General features: G+C 39.8%; 1 protein-coding gene across 3 annotated transcripts in view; it reads left to right on the top strand.

The window, feature by feature from the left end:
- EPHA6 (EPH receptor A6) overlaps positions 1–25,204 on the top strand; it is a 503,574-nt gene that overhangs the window by 366,951 nt on the left and 111,419 nt on the right. For 2 of the 3 annotated variants that reach the window (XM_086477983.1, XM_086477974.1), the window contains exons 7-11: positions 6,939–6,986; positions 7,411–7,573; positions 14,022–14,130; positions 18,382–18,452; positions 21,832–21,957. In XM_086477983.1, the coding sequence (XP_086334109.1) occupies positions 6,939–6,986; positions 7,411–7,573; positions 14,022–14,130; positions 18,382–18,452; positions 21,832–21,957 (517 nt within the window). The remainder of the gene's footprint in view (positions 1–6,938; positions 6,987–7,410; positions 7,574–14,021; positions 14,131–18,381; positions 18,453–21,831; positions 21,958–25,204) is intronic. The other variant, XM_086477990.1, reaches the window with a different exon arrangement.

The raw sequence follows: 25,204 nt of genomic DNA, 5'->3' as shown, positions 1-25,204 counted from the left end.
GTACAGAGGGCTCACAATCTGGCTGTACTCAGGAATGTGCATTCTCCAAAAACCTATGGCGCCTAGGAAAGCCTGTGTTTCCTTCTTGCTGGTTGGTGGAGACATCGCAGTGATCTTATTGATGACCTCGGTGGGGATCTGACGCCGTCCGTCTTGCCACTTTACCCCCAGGAACTGGATCTCTCGGGCAGGTCCCTTGACTTTGCTCTTCTTGATGGCAAAACCAGCTTCCAGGAGAATCTGGATGATCTTCTCTCCTTTCCCAAATACTTCCTTTGCTGTGTTCCCCCACACAATGATGTCATCGATGTACTGCAGATGTTCCGGAGCTTCACCCTTTTCCAGTGCAGCCTGGATCAGTCCATGGCAGATGGTGGGACTGTGCTTCCACCCCTGGGGCAGTCGGTTCCAGGTGTACTGTACGCCCCTCCAGGTGAAGGCAAACTGAGGCCTACATTCTGCTGCCAGAGGAATGGAGAAAAAAGCATTTGCAATGTCAATAGTGGCATACCACTTTGCTGCCTTGGACTCCAGCTCGTACTGGAGTTCCAGCATGTCCGGCACGGCAGCGCTCAACGGTGGAGTCACTTCATTCAAGCCACGATAGTCCACAGTCAATCTCCATTCTCCGTCAGACTTGCGCACAGGCCAAATGGGGCTGTTGAAGGGTGAGTGGGTCTTGCTGACCACCCCTTGACTCTCCAGCTCGCGGATCATTTTGTGTATGGGGATCACGGCATCTCGATTCGTCCGATACTGCCGGCGGTGCACTGTCGAGGTGGCAATTGGCACTTGTTGCTCTTCCACCTTCAAGAGTCCTACTGCAGATGGGTTTTCTGATAGTCCGGGCAAGGTGTTCAATTGCCTAATGCTCTCTGCCTCCACAGCAGCTATCCCAAATGCCCACCTGAGACCTTTTGGGTCCTTGTAATAGCCGTTCCGGAGGAAGTCTATGCCCAGAATACACGGGGCCTCTGGGCCAGTCACAATCGGATGTTTCTGCCACTCCTTCCCAGTAAGGCTCACCTCGGCTTCCAACAGAGTCAATTGCTGCGATCCCCCCGTTACCCCGGCAATGGAAACAGGTTCTGCCCCCACATGTCCCGATGGCATTAGGGTACACTGCGCACCAGTATCAACTAACGCTTTGTATTTTTGTGGCTCTGACGTGCCAGGCCATCGGATCCACACCGTCCAAAATATCCGGTTTTCCCGTGCCTCTCCCTGGCTAGAGGCAGGGCCCCTCTAGCACTGGTTACCATTTCCTTCCTGGACATACATACTAGAGGTTCCTTCAAGGGGATCTGTCAGATCATCCTCCCTTCTGTAATATCTGGCAGCTCGGTCCTGGGAGGTTGAGGCTACCTTCACTTTAGTGTTACTCCCCCGGTTAGTGTTTCCCTCCTTGAGTTGACGCACCCGTGCTGCCAGGACAGAAGTGGGTTTCCCATCCCACCTTCCCATGTCTTCCCCATGGTCGCGCAGGAAGTACCATAGCTCAGCTCGTGGGGTGTACCCTCTCCCTCTAGCTGGGGGACGTTGGGCTCCGACTTTGGGGCCTGTGACTTGTACCGGTGCCAAATGGGAACTGCTCCTCCTCACCTCCTCCTTTATTTCCCTCATCTCCTCTTGTAGGCTCTTAATCACAGCAGAAACGTTAGCCTGCATTGGGCCATTGATCATGCTTTCAAAATTTCTAAGCTTGCTCGTGACAGAACCCACTGTCTCTCGGTCGTTATCTGCATTAATCATTGCAATGAAGGTGGAGTATTCAGATGGCCCTAGATTTGCCAGACTCCACAACATTTGCCCTGTGCACCTGACTTTGTCAGGGTCATTACCATGCTGTCCATCCCTCCCAAAGAGTACCTCCAATACTGCCACTTCTCTCAGCTGCTGGATCCCTTCCTCAAGGGTCTTCCAGCGCATTCTATGATGGTGCTCCTGCATTCTCTCTCTGTGGACAAACCTCTCTCTCACACTCATTAAAAGCCGCTCCCAGAGGGAAAGGGTCCCCGGCTCCCTTACAAATACCAGATTGACACCTGAGTCCTGAGTCAAGGGTCCCAAATTCCTTGCCTCACTGCCATCCAGTTGCACACCCGTACCCATAAGATCCCAGACCCGAAGTAACCAGGTTGTAAAAGCCTCACGCCCCCGCCGTACGATGTCTTTGTGCAGATTACGGAGACTGTCATACGTCAGGGACTCGGTGATTATCTCAACCACTGGCTCGCCTGCAGGTTCTGAGGGCCCTCCTTTCTTAACTGAGTGGTCTGATTTCATCTTAGATTTCCTCGTTTCCACAGGGGCGACTGCTGCTGGCTCTGACTGCCCTTGCGTTTCAGCTGGAACCTGGACGGTTGTAACGTCTGTGGGTTCTACTGCTGCACCATTAGACTCTCCCTCTTCAAGGCAGGAGGAGGGATTCCCAGCAGCTGAGAGAATGCACTCCTTCAGCATCTGGCCCATCTCACGTATCTCCTTCACCCAATCCGAGTGGTTCATTTCTGATGTGAGCTGTGAGGCAGGGTCAGATTCTGGAGCAGCATTCCTAGTCAGGGTAGTTATCCAAGCCAATCTCCCCTGATCTCTGAATACTGAATAAAACAGGATTATCAGCAACACCAGCCACTGTATGATATCATTAGCACTTAGGAAAGCTCTGAATCCTTCGAAAACTGGTGGAGTAGACCCAAAGAGCTGGGTTAGGGGTTGGGAGAAAGTTTCTCCCGGTGTCATTTCCTCACAGTAGGTACCATTATTAAAGTAACCCCAAAAGCATACATTTAGTGTTTGATAGCTCCGAATCCATGTGCCCGCCTTCCAGAGGAAGTTAATAAGCCATGAATTCCTCACCTTATTAATCCATAAAACAAACTGGATAACAGTCACGGTAGCCTTAGTTATAGGACCCATGTTTAGATAAGGGCCTGCAAATGGGAGAAATACAGCCACCACCACATGCCACACGAACCAGGATAAACTAGCCCACATGATGCCACTTAACAAGGAATCTATATCCAATGCACAAAAACCGTTATTCCTTTATCTCTCGATGCCCTCGAGCCCCACGTTGGGCGCCAAAATCTGTCTTGGTTTGAAAAGACAGGTGTCTGTGGAGGAAGGCAGGAGCCTCCCTTGAAATAGAGAGTGCAACCCCCTTCCCTCCAAACTATTATAATTTTGAAATTAACGGGCCTTCAGGCAAAGATATGGGGAATAGGAATAACAGTTCTTTACTAATATATATATATATGTATATAACACAAGGCAGGGAAAAACAAACAACCCACTGGTTTACACTGACAGAGTCAGGAATACAACCTGACACCCTGTTAGGGTGGCAGTAGCAGTCCGATAAGATGCTGGCTGCAGTCCTCCTGAAGTGATGGGTGTAGTTCTGTGGAAGCAGCAATCAGGTAAAAGAGTCTGGTCTTCCTCCGAAGGTCCAGTGGTCGGCAGGTAGCTCTTGTCCTCTGGAACTCCAGTGGGGGGAAAAGCTCCTCTGGGAATCCAGTGGAAGAAAGGCAGCTAGGGTGTTCAAAATCTCCGTTTTTATTTGGCATGGACTGCTTGGCTCCTTCCCCCCCCCCCCCCTCCCCGGGCGGAGCATCTCACAATGGGATGGGGAGTCGTGAGGCAGTTCCTTGATGGGCCATTAACAGGAGATAGCCCAGGAGCGAGTTACCGATGGGTCAGGCGATAAGGCATTGTTGTGCCCAGTAACAGGAGATAGTCCGGGGGGGGGGGGGGGGGGAAAGGCAGGGAGCACCGCCCCACCTGGTCTCAACAGCTCCTGAAGATGGTAATAGAATATATTTTTTTCTTTTGGCACATTTTACACTGTAACCCAGGACAAGCGTCCACTCTTTGGAGAATGTATGAATCCAGTACAAAAAGGCTGATTTCTTTGTGTGAAACAATCAGATAAAACAATGTGAAGTTTCCAGCTATTAATCATTTTGTCTTGAGTTTGAGTAACTTTCTGCTCAGATACAGGTTTCTGAAGCTTTTTCTTCTCAAACACACCAAGATGATAGGTTCCCATTCCTCTATTTCACTTGTAACAACAAATCCTACCCCCTTTTCCATATGACAGCAGTATTATTTATATGATCCTGTACTCCTAGACATCGTTTTTCTGCATGTGTGATGGATGACATAAGAGGCTGCAGAAAGAAGAAAGGAGGTGGGAGGGCACAGAAATGAGAACCCTCAGGGCATTCTGCAGGCAGCCCCAGGCAGGGGGCAGCAAGCCAGACAACCCTTGGAGGTGACAAAAATACCTTCCATCACCCAGAAGGGACAGGCAGAGATGGCTGCCCCTCAGGGAATTGCTGTTAGCCACACCCTGCCCACATGGATGGAGAAAACAATTTTGTTGATTAAATGTTACCATCACAGGCCTTGTTACAGTCGTCATCTTTGACCAACTACAAATAATAAATTACACTTGATACTGTCTGTCTGCATCCCTGGTTGGGGAGCTGCTATATCGTAAATGCTATATTTTACACAAGCAGTAGTGGCCTGTAGTAACAAATATAACAGATATAACTCAGACTGGTTTTTTTTCATAAGTCATTCTTGGTTCTTTGCTGCCACTGGCCTTGTTCTGCAGGCTTCAGGAAGTAAATCTTATCATTGGACCTTGGGGAGTCTCCACCAAGCTTTGACAAACTTTCCATTTCCATCCTCTTCTGGAGGAACCTATTTCTTTTCACAATTCCTTCAAATTATTTCTGCAATCTTTCCAGCAGGTCAGAAGAAACAGTAAATTGTTAAATGCTTAGAACTTGATTTGAAGCAGCAAGGTAGTCTGAGGAAGGGAAATGGCTTGCAACTATTACGTTCTTAGGTACTGGTCTCCCAGGTACGGTCTCTTACAGGTTGCGGAACCTAAACAAAAATTTCCAGAACATTCTAAAGTGTAAAATCTCTGCCCACCTATATCTGGGTCATGACAGGTGGAGCACATAGTACTCACTAAAACTTTTAACAGAAGCCTACTAATACCTGTATAAAACAAGATTTTGCTGTTTACATAGCCTTTAATGAATGTATCTAGAATCTTTGAAACACAGTCTGGTATTGAAATTGTATTTAACAGACAAGATCACAAACATTGGGCCATACCTATGATTCAATGTGCTCTTAGGATATTGCAAAATCACATGGTTTGGTTTGGGTTTTTTTCCTAGTTCTTACATTGATTTTGGGCTGGTCACTAGCTTGTGTTGAAAGACTTGGTCTCTTTGGGCAGAAATGTACACGCTTTAGCCAGCAGCCTCATTACTAAATAAATTCACATCTTGTGTTCTCCGAGTTTGCATCCCCTGGCCAAGTTACACATTAAGTTATACAACATTCTGCACATTGAAGTCCCTGGAAGCTGTGGATATAACAAGGCTATAGAGTAGCAACTAGCTATTCATGACACACTGAGTATTTGTGAAATGTCCATAAAGTAGTATGAAAACTCCTCTGTATGTGTAGTTCTCTATTTCCTCATAAATCTGATTATGAACCTACTATATCTTTTTTGCTCACATACATGCTATTTTTCAAATTGAAGCAAGCTTAATCACAAAAAAAAAAAAAATCCATCACTTTAACAAGTTGTCCTTCTGTCAGAAAAAAATAGATATTTTCTGAAATTTCTAAAATGAAAGTATGTCTAAAATCCACTAACCTCTTCAAAGTGAAGTTATAACATTTCAGGTAATTGGGAGAAATCTGATAGTTATAGAAGTTGTTAGATGGTATATTAATCATAGTCTCCATCCATAAGATTACATGTACACTGTGTCTTACTATTTCAATTTAAATATATGGTTCTTGCTGTTTCAAATTTTGGTAGTAGAGTGTAGAACACTCTACTACCTACAACACTTCTTCTTACTATAGTTTCTCAAATCATTTCCACTTCACTTTTAAGTGAGCATTGAATGCAATTATTTTAGACATTGGTCATTGTTGCCTTCCTTCTTCACTTAACAGAATTGTTAGGTTATTTTTGTGCGTTTTTTTAATTTGGTTTTCTTAGCCATGTCCTTGTATGCCTTCTGGGGGAATACTGATATACCTGCTGCCCTATGCTAATGTGATTTTATTACACCATGACCAAAGTTGACTCAGCATGTTTTATATTAAATATATATATATATATATATATATATATATATATATATGTTGCTCAGAAGAGGTTAAAAGTCCAATAGAATCTAACTGAAACCTATTCTCCTGGTTATCTCTCTTCTGTGAACTAGATCGTTTCCTTCTTAGGAGGCTGGAAGCACCCTTTGAATAACTTATACACACTCTAATATTGCTGCATGGTATAATAAACATATATGGTGCCCTATCGTTATCACAGTTGGATTGTTAAGCATATGCCAAGGACATTTCTGCTCGTATGTCAGCTTGGAGACAAATCCTGAGGCAACAAAGTAAAGCTAGCCTTAAGGCACCACATAAAATATTACAGATTACTGATTTATCAAGTGACAGTGACTAATGACAGGGAATAAACTCTCTTCTTCTAAGTCATCCCCTCATTTAAAAGCATCATCAACAACATGTCTAGCAAAGCAATACTTAAGTTTTGCACAAAAATCTATGTGGCTGGTCTCCATACTACAACAGCTGATCAGCAGTGGTAATTCCCAGTGACCTCTGCACACCATAATCCTCAGTGATCTCTGCGGCAGTCAGGAATTCTCAGCAGATGCCCAGGATCAACTGCTAGGAGATTAACAAGGGACTTTTGCAGTGACTTTTTCTCCATATAGAGTGTGAAAGGGAATTTCATGTATGACTACATTACAGCTACCCAGAAAAAGAAATTAAGTTCAACAGCAGTGAAGCAGTTGAACTATGCTCGAAGTTTACAGACTTTAAAGAAAGAGTTAATTTTTATCTTCTTTTACCCACAGGTCTACCCACGGATAGCGCCGGCATTTTGGCACTACCGGCGGGTAGAAGTGAGTAGCGGATATTTGAATACTCCCACATCTTTACTTTACAGCTTACTAGTATATATTGACCTCCTAGTTTGTCCATTGTGCAAAAATAATCAGCTACCATTCTAGCTGCCATTTTCTGTGAATGTAGTCTTGTACTAATTACATATTGTTTTGACTACAGTGTAATTACTAACCCAAGTCACAAAGATGTGATGTGTTTATATGCAAGATTAAAGACAAAAATTTGAAATCTAAGTCAAGGCCATATCATACATTATGACTATAGCACAAAATCAAAGTACAGAGATCCATACCTGCACCTCCTTTTATAAACACATTTTACACTCATAAGAAGAATACGGAACTTTAGTTCTGCTATATCATTTTTGCAAAGATTGTACAACTCAACTTGATACCATTTCTCCCCTCTTTTGTCCCTCAGGAGCATGAGCAGCTCAGCTATTCCTCCACAAGGTCCAAGGCTCCAAGTGTTATCATCACAGGTCTCAAGCCAGCCACCAAGTATATATTTCATATCAGAGTCAGGACGGCAGCAGGATACAGCGGATATAGCCAGAAGTTTGAATTTGAAACTGGAGATGAAAGTAAGTTTCACTGAAGGAAAAAAAAATCAAATACAATAGAAGTAGCATCTAATTCTAAAACAATGAGACATTGTGAGTTTGAATGGCTGAATCCATACCATTTGCTTATCACAAAATGCCCGCTGCTATATGATAAAAAACAAATAAATCTCAGCCTCACACTTCTGTATTTATAACAACAAATAGAAATTTTAGCCCAACAGTGCAGCTGAAGGAATGTTTTCTGCTGCAAAATTTCCTCATGAGTTGCTTCGAACTTGAGATATTCTATGATTCTATAATCCTTTCTTTGCATGAAGAAGGCCTTCCTTTTGTCCTCTAGAAATACCGTTAGTCAGGATTTATGTAAGTCCAGCAGCTTCATGCAAGCTTCCAGAACACAGTAATGGAGTCTTTTCTCTGTAGTTATTAGTGCTCCCAGACTCTACAAATTAAAAAAATAAAAACTTTTATATGCATTTCTGTCAACCAATAAGCCTACTATATTTGCCAATAAGAAGCAAAAAACCTACATATTCCTTCAGAATATGCAAACAGGCTTGATTCTGTGTGTGATGTTCCTGCTCTGAACAATTTTATATTTAAGTTGTGTATTGCCCTCCATGTTCAAAGAAATTGTAAACAAGGTATTTTATTTGGTTGGGTTTTCTTAAAAAAAATATTAATTATTCAAAGCATTGTTTGGTGTTTTTTTTTTTCTGGAGGAATGTTTTTCACTCAATCATCTCAGAGGCCCTTGTGTCTAGAGGAATTTGTAAAATATTAAACAATTTACAGCTGTTAGACAGAGCAGTGTTTCCATGCTGTAGCTCTCTTGTGCAGGACTTACTCTAAAACCGAAGGTACTTTCCTTGTCAGCCTTCCTGTCATTAGGAAAATAAAAAGTCTGAAAGGAATCTAGTTGGCTTGTTCCAGAAGGGACCTAAGGGACAAACTAGCGTGTGTGCAGCGTGGACTAGTGCTTGAGCTGAACAGAGTGATAAATATAAGCACATGATGATTTTTAATCCAAAAGCAATGTAGACTTTTGTATACTTCAAATAAATCGTATTAACAATAAAAATTAAAATTTCAGAAATGTTAATAGAATACCTGATTAGGTATTCTGTAAATTTGAGGACTGTGAAAAACTATTTGGCCTGAAACCCTGATCTTGATGAAACAATAACTTTAATTTCTTCACCATAGCACAGATGGTGAATTTCTTGTATTGCCAGTTCTGCTGAATTCTAACGTTCTTCCACCTCTTCCCACATCCACAAAATCTACCTTTAAATTTTCAGCCTCAAAACATGCTGTTTTGGATTTGCCACCAGATGTGATTTAGACCCTGAGCTCCTTTCTTTCCAGAACTCCAAAGCTCAAGAGATGGCTCCTTAATCATTGATTCTGATAGAGGTCCAGTATTGTTTCAAGTACATGCTCTGATTCATGTCATGACAGAGAAGCTGTCCCTAGGATTTTTGGAAATACTTTGAATTACTGATGCAAAATGCAGATTTTTTTTGTTAGAATGTTTGATGTTTTTACAATAGTAAATTAAATTTATGATTGAAACAAACAAATGAGATGGCACATATCTCATATTTATAAACTGTCTTGCTGGATCTCTCCCCATGTTGGCCTGGTCCTACTGTTCATTCAGTAGTAATCAGCACTGGATACCTCAGAATGTCTCTTTTTAATTTTGAAGTATTTTCTTACTGTGTTTTATGTTTTCAGCCTTTTGTTCTTCAAATTTGACTTTGGCCTATCTGATTTTTCTACCGTATGTGTCCACAAGCCCCAGACACTTTTCTTTTCCTCTGCATTTCATAAACGAGCAACATCCTTGTTCTGATTTCAAACAGCTTGCACAAGATTTCCATTCATCCACTAGTCAGATAGCTAATGTTAGGGGCAACACTCAAAAGAAGGCGTTTTGAGTGAACACATACAAAAAAGTTTTACACTCTTATGCTAATGTTGGCACTAATTTCCCCTTTTAAAAGTCCTTTTTTTAGATTGGTTTTCCATTGCCTTCTCCCTCTCCCACGTTCCCCCTTAGATTGGAACCCATCAGCTCACTGGAGCACAGGAACTGCAGCACTTCTGAAAATGTAAAGGTTAACCTAATTAGACTTCGTATTTTTCTTTCTTATTTTTCTTTCTTATTTTTCTTAAGCACCATTGTTTACAATGCCTTGTAAATCCATCTGACAGCCAGTTCCTGTCTATTAGAGTTCTGGTTCTCACTGTCTACACTTACCTGTCTTACAGCTACTCACTATTATACATCTAGCTGTCTTTCTGTCACTTTTTTATCTTTCAGTCTGCTGAAGGTCCACTGACTGATAGATGTCAAATTGAAATAACTAAAGGATATAGCTAAGAGACAGAAGTGAGCTGTCATTAGGGCTCCCAGCTCTTTTATACCAAATTCACAACCTTTTAAAAGATTTTGGAAAAATTTGCTCAAAAAGAAGAAAGGAGAACAGAGCTGGAAGATTCTCTCTGTCTTTCATCTTCTTGCGCCATGACTAAAATGTCTGTACCATTTCTTCTAGTCTGGCCAGTGAGGAAGTGAAGAAGCCTCGGGCTATTTCTCTTCAGTACAGAGAAGAGGGAAAGTGCAGCTCCTCCTCCACACATTTGGGTGAAGAACCCAGAGAGGAGCTGAGAGAAGGTGTGGATGTAAATTGTAGATACTGGGGACAGAACTGACATCAGGCTGGATGCAGAAGGGATTTCTGGGCATGGTGTTAAGCAAGGAAGTTGGAATGATGCAATTAGATGCTTTAAATGTCGTTTTGGGCATATAACCTGAATTAAGCATGAAGAGTAATGGGAGTGAAGAGTTTTATCTGGATAATACACTTCTGGGTACATGGACAATACATGCTGCAGTTTTAAAATCAAATCTCTACTTTGACTAATCACATTAGTTGCATCTACAATGTGTTTGAAGAGTTTTGACACTCAAACATTATAGTATACTATCTAATCATCTACTGGGATAAGTAATAGATCCTCCCTTGTCTTGTGCTACTCATTTTTTAAAGTATGTTTTTGTCAAAATGAACTTATTGAGCAGATAGACAGATAGAATAAAGCATACTACCAGAGAAAACAGCCAGCCTAGTTAAATAGGCACTAAGCTCCCCTATGAGTCTTAGCACTGCTAGTGGTTTACATATTCCTGTTGCACCTGCACTTCCTCACCCCCTGGCCTATCAGCTTTGACTATCAAATGGAGTATGGCCCCATACATGATACAGCCACATTCATCCCTGTGATCACAGAGCTACTGATCATCCCAGGCCTAGCAGGATTTGGGTGGTGCATAGTTGGCAGATACGAGACCGTGCACTGGAAAGTGTAGAGACAACAAAATACTGATTTTAGCTATAAGTTCTGGCCATGTTGTCTAATAAATGAGATTCTGGAAAAATGGCTATGTACTTCTATGATTGAATGCAGCACTCTAATAAGTATACAGTAAAAGATGAAACAAGGTTGAAGGAACTTGCTTGGCTTTGCCGCATATCATACTTTGGTTTTAAACTGAGTTTTTCTGTCTTGCATAATCAAGAATAGTCCTGAGGAGAACCACAGGGTCATATACCAATATGCACAGCTGACAGAGAGGAAAAACCGAAGGAAGAAAAAGCAGGGAACAACAAAAAAGATTCAAGAACTTGTACAGCAGAAGTAATACATGTTAAAGCTCTTATTATTTACAACTTGAACTTTACCTTAAGAGGAAGCTGGACAAATGGGAAAAGAACAGAGAGACTGAGGGACGTGCTGAATTTAATTTTGAATGGAAAAATGCTGTAAAAATTTTAATTATTGAGTGTCCCTTCTCACTGTCTAGATAATGTTTTATGGAGCCTTTTATCTGCATGTGAGGAGTCTGTGTATGCACTTATATATGTGCTTATACATGTGTCGTTCACTGCACTGTGCCATCATTGATTTCTAGAAGAACCACTTCAAGCAAAAATAAGGATTTCCATCATTGTGCCTTACCCTCCTCTGTCAGTTTTTAACAAATCCACATTTTCCAATTATACTTGCTTGTCATTTGATATTTTTTTCCAACAAGTAAATTGATGTACTCAAGAAGTTTCAGGCTCCAAAGGCCCTTACAGTGATCTGGTACAAAAAAAAAAAAAAAAAAAAAAAAATCCCAATGTATTGTTCTGGCACCTCTGCCATCACAGTAATGTAAAAACAAGAGAAACAGAATGATCACTTTTTAAGTATGTACAGCCTCAGCTAAAAGTCATTGCTTAGAGGTGCAAAGAACTAAGTCAGCCTGGAATTTCTCCCCTTCGTGAATCAGAGTCTGGTTCCTGATAGAAAATATATGTTATTGAACTGATAGATTGCATTCTGTTTTAGCTAAACCACCAAGAAACAGCAGCTCCATTCAGCAGAAATTATCCGGGACATGTGACTCTCTTCATCTCAATAGCTGCAGGGTGCTTCTCAGGACCATGGAATCAGTCTTTACATTTGCACCTTTAATTCTCATGAAGAAAGGCCCTGGGTTGTCTCCTTGGCAATGAATGTCTGTTGAAGAAAACAACAGCTAATTTATCTAACCCCGCAGTTTGCTCTTCTGCTTGAATTCGCTATTTCTGCACAACTCTTTTTCCTATTTAAAAAAAAAAAAAAAAAAAAGGCGGTGGCCACAGTTTGTCCTCTCACTTCTGTTGCAGATGGGCGAGATAGGCTCATCTAAAACCTCCTGCTTCGTTTACAACTTCGAACTGTGCCTGGCTGTAGCAATCTTTGCAACGTTCAGCACATCCCGCAAGTCTGAAAATGGTGTTCAGCCATTGATTCGGAGAGCCTGTTATTATTTGCATGGTTACTTGTGTGGCATGATATTTGTTACGTTGTATTTTTCCAACTGAGTATGACCCTGTGGAACATAACAAACCACAGAGCTAGAATCCACTCCCATAATATCACTAGATACCATTTGGGAGATTAGCTATTCAGAGAGTATTTATTATATCATTTATTGGAAGATGTATATATTTAACTTGTCTGTGGAGAGCTTCTCACCACAGATATGGAATGCCTTGTAATTTACTGCCTGTGTGTATCTCCACTAAATTATATGGACAGAAACCTAATGGCAGAAATTTAACAAGTTGTTTTTGCTGACTATTTGACATAAAATACTGTTGTTTTTATTTGCTTTACTACTATTACAAAGCCAGTTTACACTGCTAATTTCTAAACCACTCACAAATATTATTTAAGCCAAATGTTTTTCTTGGAAGCAGCACTTTATGAGGCTTTGGGCAGCAATGCGTGCATTGTATTTGGTTTCATCAACTGCAAATTGAGAGAATATAGCCTGCTGAGCTTTCTAGGCAGCAGCCTCTAATTGTCCGGTGCCTAAAGAATGCTGAAGATTTTGCTTATAGAACAGTTTGCAAGTTTACAAAATCAAAGTTTCTTTCCTGATGAATCTAAAATTTATTTTCTTTTCTACATTTACTACTGTTGACAAAGGTCATTGAATAGAATTCTTTATTCTTCTTTCAGAACAATGTTATGTTTCTCACGGAAACACAGTCAGAATTAGGTAAACGTCATGTGGTGAAAATGTTCAAGTGTAACTGAGTTTAAGAAATAAAACTCTGGAGTCACAAGACAGGAGATAGAGAAAAAGCTGAGCCTAATTCTTTTTCTGCTCACATAGTACTTGGACAGTGAGGACCAACTGGACTGTAAGTAGGTACTATGTCGATGTACAGATTTAATATTATACAGAACAAATTAACAAAAAGAGCAAGTGTCTAGAGATGGGATAATTTCAGGTGATCTTTTTTAACTCCTAAATGTCCTACAAAAAGCATAGAGAAAAACATGAGGCATAAGAAAATCAGTATTTTTTTTAACTACAGTGTTTCCAATCAGAGCATGTTATACATAAAACTGTATACATTTTGTAACAATAAAACTAAACACCAGACATACAGAAGAGTGTGTGAGGCTACACACTAAGCGTGTTTTTTTCTGCTTTGCTTTCTCCTGAACCCAGTTTAATATCTCTTACTTACATAGCACTGCTGCTGACTTCACTCGGACAGCTGGATGGAGAAAAGTTCTGAATTAGATGCAGGATTAAGCTAAATAAAGCTAAAGAAAAAATATGTTCTAGTTTTGTGTTCAAAATCCTGTCATATTCAAACTTTAGTAAATTGCTGACAATGCCAGCTCCTCATTTTAAAAACCTGTAAATATCTTCTCCCTTTCACCATCGTTGGGACGTGGATTACAGTTTTTCACTTCACAGGCACATTCGTGTCTGATGTCCTTGCTAAGCACCGAGGAAGCTATTACAGAGTAATTGCAACATTTGACCAGTGAAATGTTATCACTCATTCTGCAAGAACGCTGCGTGATGGAGCTTTAACCTCCTTTCTTTGTGCTTCTCTTTCAGCTTCTGATATAGCTGCCGAGCAGGGACAGATTCTTGTAATCGCCACTGCTGCTGTTGGTGGATTCACTCTCTTGGTCATCCTCACTTTGTTCTTCCTGATCACGGGGAGGTAATTAACACTACAGTGTTCTAATTTACTCAGGGTCAGAGTCATCCAAAACGAAGAATTTAAGAATAATAGTTAAGTCATTAGACCACGTTTTCGGTGCTAAAGTAGGGGTTAGGCATAGTGGTGGGAATGTCCTCTTTGTTCTGCGCTGTTCATACTCAGAGTTGCATTGTGAGTGTTGCTTTTTGTAAAAGCCCAGTTTGGGGAGCTAAGCAATTATGTGAAATAGCTTGGCTATTTTAAAAGTAAGTTACTGGATCTCTTGCCTGCAGAGTGAGAATTTAAAAATACAGTGTACCTAAACCCTCAAGGCTCTGATATTAGAAGACGAAAACCCAAAAAACCACAGTATTTTTTACAAAATCTCATGCCTGTCAATCATAAAGCTTTGGAGGCTGTTACTTTAGGATTTTTGATGTCTTGGGGTTGGCAATGTAGCTTGCTAAAGACACTTGAGTGGACAATATTTATTACATTTGCCATATTAAATTTGTAAGGAAAAATCATACACTATTATGTGTATATTTCATATGGATCTTTCTGCATCTATTATGATCAAATACAGGAATTATGTAATTAAATTAAACTAAAGAAAACTTTATTCCAAAATATTACAATGACTCTACTGCTTGTGATATCACTGGTGAACAGAAAATAGCTTCCTGAAGGTCCTGTTTAATGCTTTTGGGCTTTTTGTTTGTTTTTTCAATTGGACTGAAGATATCCCTGTCAAACCTACATGACAGCAGTACTGTTGCACCGGCAGGGGAATTCACCAGTCTGGACAATGATTATTTTTTTATAACTACCCTTATTCTTATACTTACAATTCTTTTAGTACAGTGCTGATTGTTCACCTTTCTTCAGTTGATGTGTTGACCAGGATCAAATAATGATGTTATGCAAATTGAATGGAAAGCATTTTGATTTGAGTGGCCAAATGCCATGCTCAATTATACACTGAAGGTTTTAAGGGAACTCACAAATTCTAATGGCACATGCTAAAAAACTCACATAGAGGTTGGAACATCAGTCCTTGCTGGAGCTCAGATTCCCACAGGTCTAGCTGCTTCCATGGTGCCTTGTTTCCTTTTTCACTGAGCCTCTGGGTGTTTCCTGTGTGATTTGAGGACTTCACCTGCTTCCATCAGGAAGCAAAGCAGAATTTAAAAGTAAAAAGACATTATGTCCCCATCTACTCTGTGAGACATCAGTGGCACTGCAGTGCTGCCATGGATCAAGAAACCCTAAAACCAGACTGTTACTCTGTAGAGGTATGGGCCTTCGAGCAGAGGAGTCAGGCTCGTAGCTCCTGCAGTAGGCTCTGTAGGAGGGACATTGTGTGGGCTCTGGGCCCTCTCCACCCTTCTCCCCTGTCCCTCCTTCAGATGCATAAAACGTTGGTGGAAAAGCCTCCATGTGAGGGGGATTCTCCATGGAGTTTGCTTCTTACCTGGGTTGGGGACAGAAAAAAATCCGGGGTTAGGATAGGATCCTGCACTATTCCTATCCTGGGTTAGAGCCTGTGTTTACACTTAAACAAAAGATGTTAAACTGACTCCTCTGAACATGATAATTGTCATCACAGATAGGGTTGATATCAATAGACGGTGCTGCACTTTCAGATTTGTAATTAAATTTCTGTTTTGTTGGTATAGCATTATCTCTAATTTGAAAAGAAAGTGAAGTCCTATCAGTGTAGGACAGCGGTTTTACTTGCAGTACCCCAGCAACCAAATATGGCACTACAGTAGCTACCATTATGTGAATTAATGCTTCCTCTGCTAAATAATAAAACCAGTTAGGTCTAACATTCTCTCAAAGCTAATGGGAGCAGTTAACATTGGAATATATTGTGATCTTAGATAAGCTTAGAAGCTGAGTAAATGCTTACACTGCAGTAAATGCTGACAAACAGTAGGGCCTTTCAGAAGAAAGAGGAAATATTCAAAGATAAACTTTCAGAGAAAATGATCGTTGGAATAAGGATCGTTATGTGGAATCCTGAAACATAACTTAAATGCTTCCTTTAGAAAAAAGTCACTAAACTCAGGAATGAAAAAGAGTATGGAAATGAGTTTTGTTCTGTGTTTATACCTCCTATTTGTTAAGGGTATCAGAGATTCTCTTAGCTTTCTAACATCTTACTTAGTGAGACCATTTCAATTATGTAAGATATTAATTCATTTTGAAGAGCTGCTTAAATGCAATGACAAGACTGTATTCCGCAGAAGATAGAGCAAGAAAATCTTTTAATAAATACTCAATGTACTTTAGGACTGGAGGCAAATTTCTGTGTGAAAAGTGGGATTGGTACCCTACAGATATGCTGTGCTTCACTGTTTAGAATTAACAATTTGATGAGCTGTTGAATCGCAGGGCTGCTGATGAGTCTATTCATAGTGGAGAGGCTGGATTAAATGAGCACCTGCTTCTGCACTTCGCTGAATGATTATCCACCAAAAGCAAGCAGGAAGCATGGCTGTCAATTGCAGATAGAAAAATGAAAGTGATGGAGACTTTGAGGCACAGTGAGACAAGGGTCTTGGCTAAATTCCAAGAAATGCAATGTTAAAGCTCAGTGTGATTTATTCTTATCATTACAGAAATTATTCCTCCCCGATTGTTCTGTAGTCAACACATGTAGGGAATGGTGAGCTGGAGCTGGAAGACTCCTCTCTGATGATTACTCACTTGCTTCTATAGTCAAACTTTGGGGCCACGTGTGTACTTTTGATAACTAGGAGGACTGGACGAGGTTAAAGCCTTGGTTTTTTGACTGTTCCCTTGGGCAGACATTTTGAGTGTGAGAGCTTATGTTCAGCATTCTTGGCAGTTGACACCCTACAGACCAGTTGTTCAGGTCCTAAAAAAGGCACTAGCCTGCTTAGCGGTCCCAGCAACTGGTGTAAAACCTAAAGATTTCCACAGAAGCTGAAAATCCACTGGTTGCTGTTTCCTTCCATAAGGGTACATAACCATGACAGCTTCTAAAGTTTCTGCCCTTCAGGTGTTCTTCATCACCTCTGTAGCAATAAATGAATTTGTGAGTATTTCTACTCTGTTTCAGTAGTTTAAATGAACCATTGAAATGAGGTGAGTGTGTTCACATATTTCTCATATCTCCGTTGTTAGTATTTTACTGGATATAGTATCTATAATTATATTTTAGTTTATTTTATAAGTCTGGTAATGAACACATAGGGGTCAGTCACTTTTTTCAAGCTGGGCATGGAACTGAGTGTCTGTTTACCAACGCACACATCTGCATGCATTGCTGTTCTCCACGGGGGTCAGTGCCCCAACAGCACTTAGCCTAGGCCTTAGATCAAAAGATTTCCCTCTAAACCATACTTATGCTGTTCAGTGAGTGAGAAAGAGCTTTAAGACCAAATTTTTTCTTGACTGAAACAGTTTCTCCTGTCATGGTGACCCTCTAAATCAGCATTAACAGTCCTGCAGATAGGCAGCATTCAGGCTGGGGGAGATTTCATCACACGGAATGTGAAAGCTTGCCATGTGGCAGTTTTCTCCAACATACCCTTGCATTGTCAGGTAAGGTTGCTAGCAATTCATGAACATCCACAGAGTTTTGTGTTGTTTGCCAAGGATTTGCAATTTTATAGCAATCATACAGGCATATGCTAAATCATCATATTCACATAGCAGGCTACGTGTTGTTTATCCTATATGACAGCTGCTATCTTAGAAGAAATAATAAGTCAGTGCCTGGCTTAGGCTCCACAGAGCTACTCAGAAAAAAAAAAAAAAAAAAAAAAAAAGTGGTCCTGATGTGAAAAAATATTTCCTTTTTTTGTGAAACACGGTGAAGTCATAGGAACTATTATCTTACGAAGAAAATGTGAGGGGTTTTGACCCACTGGATATGAATGTTAATAGGAGAAGGTTTAATTAGCACAAACCAGTATGTGCAAACAAAAATGCAGGGAAGTAATAATTTATGAAAGTAACAGGTTTCTTTGAAGGAGTGAAACTTGGAAATAAAGTATTGCATCAAACTTGAACTTAAGCAGTCTTTTTCGTGCTAATCATTCAACCATGATTTATTTTCATTTGTATCTCATCTGTGTGTAGTTCTTCATGCTTATTTCTCTCTTTAGATTCATAACTAAATATATATTCCAAACACAAAAATTTTGGCTTTCATAAAAGTGCAGGTAAAACTTAATGTACATTTATTTTATGCATGACAAGAATTTTAATTAAAGCCTCACTTGTTTTTCTTAAAAGATGCCAGTGGTACATAAAGGCCAAAATGAAATCTGAAGAGAAAAGAAGGGCTCATTTGCAAAATGGACATTGTAAGTAGTTCAACACTGTGTTACATAATATCTAGATCATGGTTTGAATTAAGAATGTTCATTGTTTTCTGTACAGCCTTTGCCCTTGATGTTTTAATCTGGCCATTTGAACAGTTCCTTATTGTCTGCACCATCATGGGTGTTTATTTTTATTTGTATGTCCTCTTGAACAATTTCACTGAATTCACTCTAGTTACTAAAGTTTTTGGTGTTCTCTTAATAATAATTATCAGTCTTTCTGGTTCTTTGAATTCCCAATTGGTCTAGACAATATCGAATTTCCGCCTCAGAAGTCCTCTCTTGGTGACTATGTGCCTTATTTTATCCAGTTCTCTTTGGTTTTAGGCTTCTACACTTCCAGCTACCCAAGAAATAAAAAGTAGAATGGGTTGCATTCCCTCGTGTTCCCACTCACTGATCACTACAGTGAGAGAAAAATCTGCCAGTCTCTCGTGGGCGGTATATTAGTTTATTTAGTTTAGTTTAGCTGCTTAGTTTAAATTATTAGCCTCACTGGTTTATGTTAGAGTAGCTAGTTAAAGTTTTTATTTATTCAAAGAGTATTATACAAAGGGTATTTTTTATTGTTGTTGTTAATTTTTTATAGCATCCCTGGAAATACTATGATCAAGATAGAAGCTAAGTCACCAGAAGTAAAATCTCTTTTCAAGTGACACCACTATATCCAGCCAAGTGTCAGGGAAAAGAGCACATTTTCCCATAAAGTATTGGAAGTTTTCTTTGCTATTTGTTTCCAAACATGATCAGAAAGGAAAGAAGACAAAAACTTTCCTGGTGGAGAGTTTGATGTATGTCTCTGGGACCATGACTGAAACTGAGAAAAGCCTCACTCAGTGTCTTTCAGGCCATGGTAAATGACGACTGTATTTCATGTTGACATGAAGCTTCATCTCAGAGGTTTCTCATTCATATGCAGTTACCTCAGCATCAGATTTGAGGGGGCAAGTCTCATATATGTGCCCCATAGAACCAAGGATAAAGAGGAATTACTGTGATTTACCCCAATGGCTAAGACTATTGCCAACAGTACTCCCTCCTTTACACCGACCACTCAGCACCTCCATAAGAAATACCTCCTTCATCCTAGCAGCAATCTTTATCTGACCTTTATCTACAGATTTGGTATTGAGCATCTGAACTGGAAACAGTATATGGGGCTGCACAGTCTCTGCTGGGATCAGTATAAGGGTGACCTCTCCTAGACTGGCTCCAGCTGTTAAGAAAAAATCTCTACTGCAAAACCTGCACTGGTTCCTGTTCCCAGATTTGTCATGTCCACGCTTTACATCCTATGCTTCTGCTGTGTGCAGAAGAAAACCATCTTCTGTTCATCTTTCCTCTCTCCTCTGGGAGCTTGGTGTGAGTCAGAGGGAGATTTTAGGAAAGAAACTCTTTGAAGGGAGTTAGAAAGGGGTCTGTGATCTTACTGATGATATGACACCCCATGATGTCTGGTGTTCTCCCCATTTCTGTATGGTATGTGTACTCTATAGGCAGTGATTCAAATGGCTGTTGCACACTACTTAATGAAACCCAGCCACATTCATGTGTCCTGAACATGTGTTCTTCACCTAATGCATTTAGGCTTATCAGATAATGAGCTGCTTTAAACTCGGCTACTAAGTGATAAGAGAAAGAAGGCTGAGAGGTACTTAATTCTTTTAAAAGAAGTTCTCTGGACCCAGCTGCAGTACCCTTCTCTTATCCTGGTAAGTTGAAACGTTGTCTACATCAACTTCTGTTAATGGATTGAAAATTTTCCAAAACTTAATCACCACAAGGCAGCAACCTAAAAAAGTTCCCATCCAAGAGAAACAATGTAAGTTCTTGGACATGCTGTACTCAAGAACACAAGGGATATTAGCCATGCCAGAAGATGATGGCTTACTGGAGCCTGCCAAAGCAATCTGGCACCAACCCACTGTTGCCACAGCCATCTCCAAGGAAGCAGACAGAAATTATCAAAGCCTTATAAATGGATTTGGGTATTTTTGTTCTCATCTTGCACCTGGCGCTCTGGTTGTTCCAGCTGATCAGAAGAGAACAAAGCAGCACAATCCTCCAGGACGCATACTCAGAGAAAAGGATCTCAAAGATTGGACCTGTTTGGTGAAAGGAATGTCCAGCCATCTGCCCATAAATAAAAGGAGTGAATTAGAAAGCACTGTTTTCAAAGTAAAGGACAGATTGCCTATGTTGCCCTAGGAGCTGCAAAAGGGAATAGAAGTACTTTGGCAGTATTCACTGTTAGGCTTGAGGATCTGCTTTTCCCCATATCTTTGAGCCCTCACTTGATGTCCCTGTAAACACCCTTTCAAGTGACCAGCTCAGAGCTCGTATTTTCTCTCACGACTTGCTGTATTTTCCAGATTTATTAGCTGTACTTGAAGCGTTCCTCGAGGATGTGAGCCAAGTGCAGAGACTCCAAGGACCCTCCTCAGATTAAAGTACTTTTATCTTGCCCAAAATAGTGTTTTCCTTAAAATTTGGGTAGGGCTGTTATTTTTTCCTAAGAAGTTCAAAACTTTATTGTCCTCTTAATTTTCCTGCCTCAAATGCTATACCTCAGGAGATGCATGTGTTCAGCTGGGACAGAGAGAAAACAGCATAGGAGTTCGACACTATCTTATCAGTTGAATGCCAAAGACTGAGTTTTCTAAAGGCCTTCAACTTTTTGTTCCTGTGGGACAAGTTAGACTCTGGGACCCATACAACTAGGAAACACAACAGTAACTAGAGGCATAAATAACATTCAGAAAATCTAATACCTGTATTTCCTCCAATCTTTACACTAACACTGGTTATCATAGCAACCTGAAAGGATATTTGATGTAACAATGCACTGCAAAGTATTCACGCTTTCAGTCACCCAGAATATCTCAGGAGATTTAAGCAGGGTCCAGTAGGACCTTGCTTACAGTTTCAGACAGTACTTTTGAAGGCTTTTGCTAGTGTTGGGTTGGCAGAGGCTTATCCTCTGTCTGTGGAGTTGCAACACCTAGCTCTTTGATGTTTCAGAAGCCTCACCTAAAAAAGCTATTTGAAGGTTAAAAGGAAATGTTTAAGTCTGTGCTCAGTCAATCTTTGAAGGCCCTGGTGCTGACAGCAAATGGGGACAACTCATGTGCATTCTACAGTGTGTTTCTGTGAAACCAGTAGCAACCATTAGTGATTTGGGGCCACTACGCTCTTCTGTTGGGTTCTGGAACTTTAAATGTGGAAGATTTAATATATTATTTCCAATCCTTTCAATTGTTTAGTAAAAAAAAAAAATAAATAAAAATAAAATTAAAACTTAGTGTTACAGTACATAAATGTCAAAGAATTCTTGATTCCTAGTATTCTCTCTTTTTTGCAGTACGTTTCCCAGGAATCAAAACGTATATTGATCCAGACACGTATGAAGACCCATCTCTTGCTGTCCACGAGTTTGCAAAGGAGATAGATCCTTCAAGAATTCGTATTGAGAAAGTTATTGGAGCAGGTAAAAGTATACCCACTTTAAAAAATGTCTAGGCGTGGAAAGGCTGCTTTTCCCAAGTCACAAGAATGCAGGTCGTCAGGTATAGTACAAAATGTGAGCATATTTCTCTGATAGCACCAGTTCACTCTCAGGTGCGGTGTACATGAGGTATTGTATTTGGCTAATGTTCCAAATGTGTGTATATTCAAATAAGGATTTCTTGAGAGGCAGATTCTCCAAAGCAATAGGTTTATCCCAAACCTTTTTTAAGTCTTTACCAATCTTTTAGTTAGGGTTGGTTTTCTGGTTGGGTGGTTCTTTGTTCCATATGTACTCAAAACACTGTGTCAATCAGCATTTGCCATAGTTAGTGTCACATATTCTCTGTCACCGAGGGGGAGATCAGATCAGAATCTCTTTCTGGGGGAGATAAGATAAGAATATGGAAGACTGAGAAAAAGATATTTTCAAACAGAAAATAGGAGGAATGCAAGGAGGAAAAGGAGAGGCTAGCTTGGGATAGGCTTTCTGTAAGTGTGAGGAGAAGAATCATTGGCAGAGATAGAAAAGAGGAACATATAATGAGAAGGTGTATGCAGTATGAAAGGTGACGTGGAGCTGGGAAGAAGAATGAATGAGAAAAATAGCAGCAGGCTCTCCTCTTACATCCCTGTTTGTCCAAGTGTGTGGTGGGGACAGAGAAGAATTACATCTGAACAATTCTTTCAGACCCTTTTCTCTTCTATGGGGTGTTTACCTTCAGTTGAGAACATCTCATTGGGGATGTAGGCCATTTCACAGCTGTTTGAAAACAAGTTTCAGCAGTTCGTTGATCCTGTATGTATATTGGCCTTTTTTTTCTAAAGGAGGTAACAGGCCCCTTGTGTTTTCAGGGATCTTATCCTTTGGTAGTGTGCTATGTTTATAGGCATGTGTATTCTATGCATTAAGTGTGGTTAACACAACAAAAGTGAAATACTTTTAAAGCTCAGAGTCTTATAGATCCATTTCTTGTAACTTGTGTTCTGACTATCTAGGACAGATAGCATTTCATTATTCACCAGGACCTGAGATTGTTTGCTCTGGTTTACCCAGTTGTAGTTTACTGAGGACTTAGAGAGACAAAGCTAGAAAAAAGGCCTTACAAACAGTGGATCTCAATGCATGGCTTGTGACCAACATGTAATTCAGAATGCCCACCAACGTTTCTCACAGTTATAACAAATTAAACAAAAAACATATTGACAAGGAGAGTCTGATGTCCCTGTGGTGCATTACATCCTCTGTGTTGTTACCTGCACACTGTCAATGGCTGGGAAGCATTAGTCATTTCTTAGCCTCAGTAGAAAGGGAAGGTGGGAGACCTAAGGTTCTATATCGGAAATTTTAATGAACATAGGAACTGAATTCGGAGCTCTAATTCCAGCAGTGAAATTTATTTTCCTGAGAAAGACATTAACATTATACCTGTCTTCAATTTGCACAATATGGACATTTCCCTGTGCCTTTAAGATATTAAGAGTGACAGATTTTTGTAAATTGCTGTCTGAAAGGTACTTATAATACTGGCTACACAGATGTTTTGTCTTCACCTCACTGTGATTTTGTTTCAGTAGCAATAATTAGTATGTTCCATACTACAATGCTATCCATTCTGGGCTTTCTTTAACAATGCTGTTTTATTACTTACTAAGTAAGTGCCGACATACAATTTATTTTTTTTTTACCTTATTTGCTTTCTCTAACTTTAATGACATCAAGAAAAAAAATCACAGTACAACAGACTGCAAAAATCAGTTACGTCTTGTAGAAGGAGGGTCAATGGAAAAAAAAAATATTTTGTTTATAGTGAGCCTACTAAAGAACTCATGCTAGCAAGAATTGTCAGAAAAATTACTATCAGAAGACATAATGCACTATGATCTTTCTTATTTTCTTTGATTCATATATCTTGGCAACTCGTGACAGGTGAGGTATTTTTCAGTTGAGATTCTTCTTTTAATGATGCGTTACTACACAGCAATTGAAATGTCTCCGGTGTTGCTAAAAAGTGCTTTATGTACTAGAAAATGTCATGCAAATAATATAACAGAAAGAAAACCATGTCTGTTAACAAACAGGGGGAGAAAAAGTATTGACCTGAAAGTAAGAGAGAAAATTCTCTTTCACGCTGCAGTCCGTATCACTAGAGTTTAGAGTTTACCTGATTGCTTAAGCTAGATAATATGTAGCTGGCACTGTGCACCATTGGAATTATGAGCTTGAAAGAGCATCCAGAGGGCTGACTTCTGCACAAAACATTCTATCTGATTTCTTTTATGTCTTCCTTTTCTTCAGACATATTATAGATATTGATGTCTTAGATTATAAAGCACATTGAACTACATTCAGCACTGGTATAACTGCTGATTTCAAAGCAGTTGAATACATCAGGCAAGGATTGAGCTTATTGATTTTAGTTCAGATGAAAATCGCATCCTTATTCTCAACTTAATTCATTTATGAAAATCCTTTACTCAGCTTGTCTCTACCTTTTCTTGTGTGCGTTGGGGGTGAATTTTTGCCTGCTTTGACACATTTTATTTTCATATTTTTTATCTTCTAAAATTACTTGGGTAATCTGCCATCTTCAAACATACTTGCCTAGCAGGACTTGCAAATTGGTTGCAATGAAATTTAAACCCATTTCCATGCAGGCAAGATACAGGTTAAATACCATGCCTGAGCATGGAGAGTACAAATTCTCACAGAATTCTTCGATAGCTGCTAGGAGACATACAAATCATTATCATTCACAGCAGTCCTAAAACTTTCTTTATGCCATCTCTCTAATTCTGTATTAGACATTGCAAGCAGATAGAAAATGGATTTCTTTTCTTAGGAGAATTACTTTTAAAAGATGTTTACAATTTTCATGTAGGTGAAACGAAAAATTTAAATCTTTTACAAACTGAAACTTTTAAATCTTGTAAGAAGTGAATTAGTAGATGCATTTCTTAAATTTGTTTTGTTTGGACTTTTTATTTTGATCCATGATCATTTTGAATTTCTGTAACTGTAATTTTTCAAAACAAAAATTATTTCCATTGAAGAACTAAAAGTTTTCATTTTGAAAGGGTCAAAGTGGGGCATTGCAAATATTTGAAAATTTTTTTCTAACATTTCTAGTCAAGAAATTTTTGAAACTGATTTTTTCCTGAAAGTAGTTTCCAGTTTGGTTTTTCAATGAAAAAGTAATGTCCAAAAGCTCTTGACAGTTAGCTAGTTG

The sequence above is a fragment of the Leptosomus discolor genome, chromosome 1 (genome assembly GCF_034619465.1).
Source record: "Leptosomus discolor isolate bLepDis1 chromosome 1, bLepDis1.hap2, whole genome shotgun sequence".
Classification (NCBI taxonomy): Eukaryota; Metazoa; Chordata; class Aves; order Leptosomiformes; family Leptosomidae; genus Leptosomus; species Leptosomus discolor.
The sequence above is the reverse complement of the archived record's forward strand: the minus strand, read 5'-3'. Positions and strand labels throughout refer to the sequence as shown.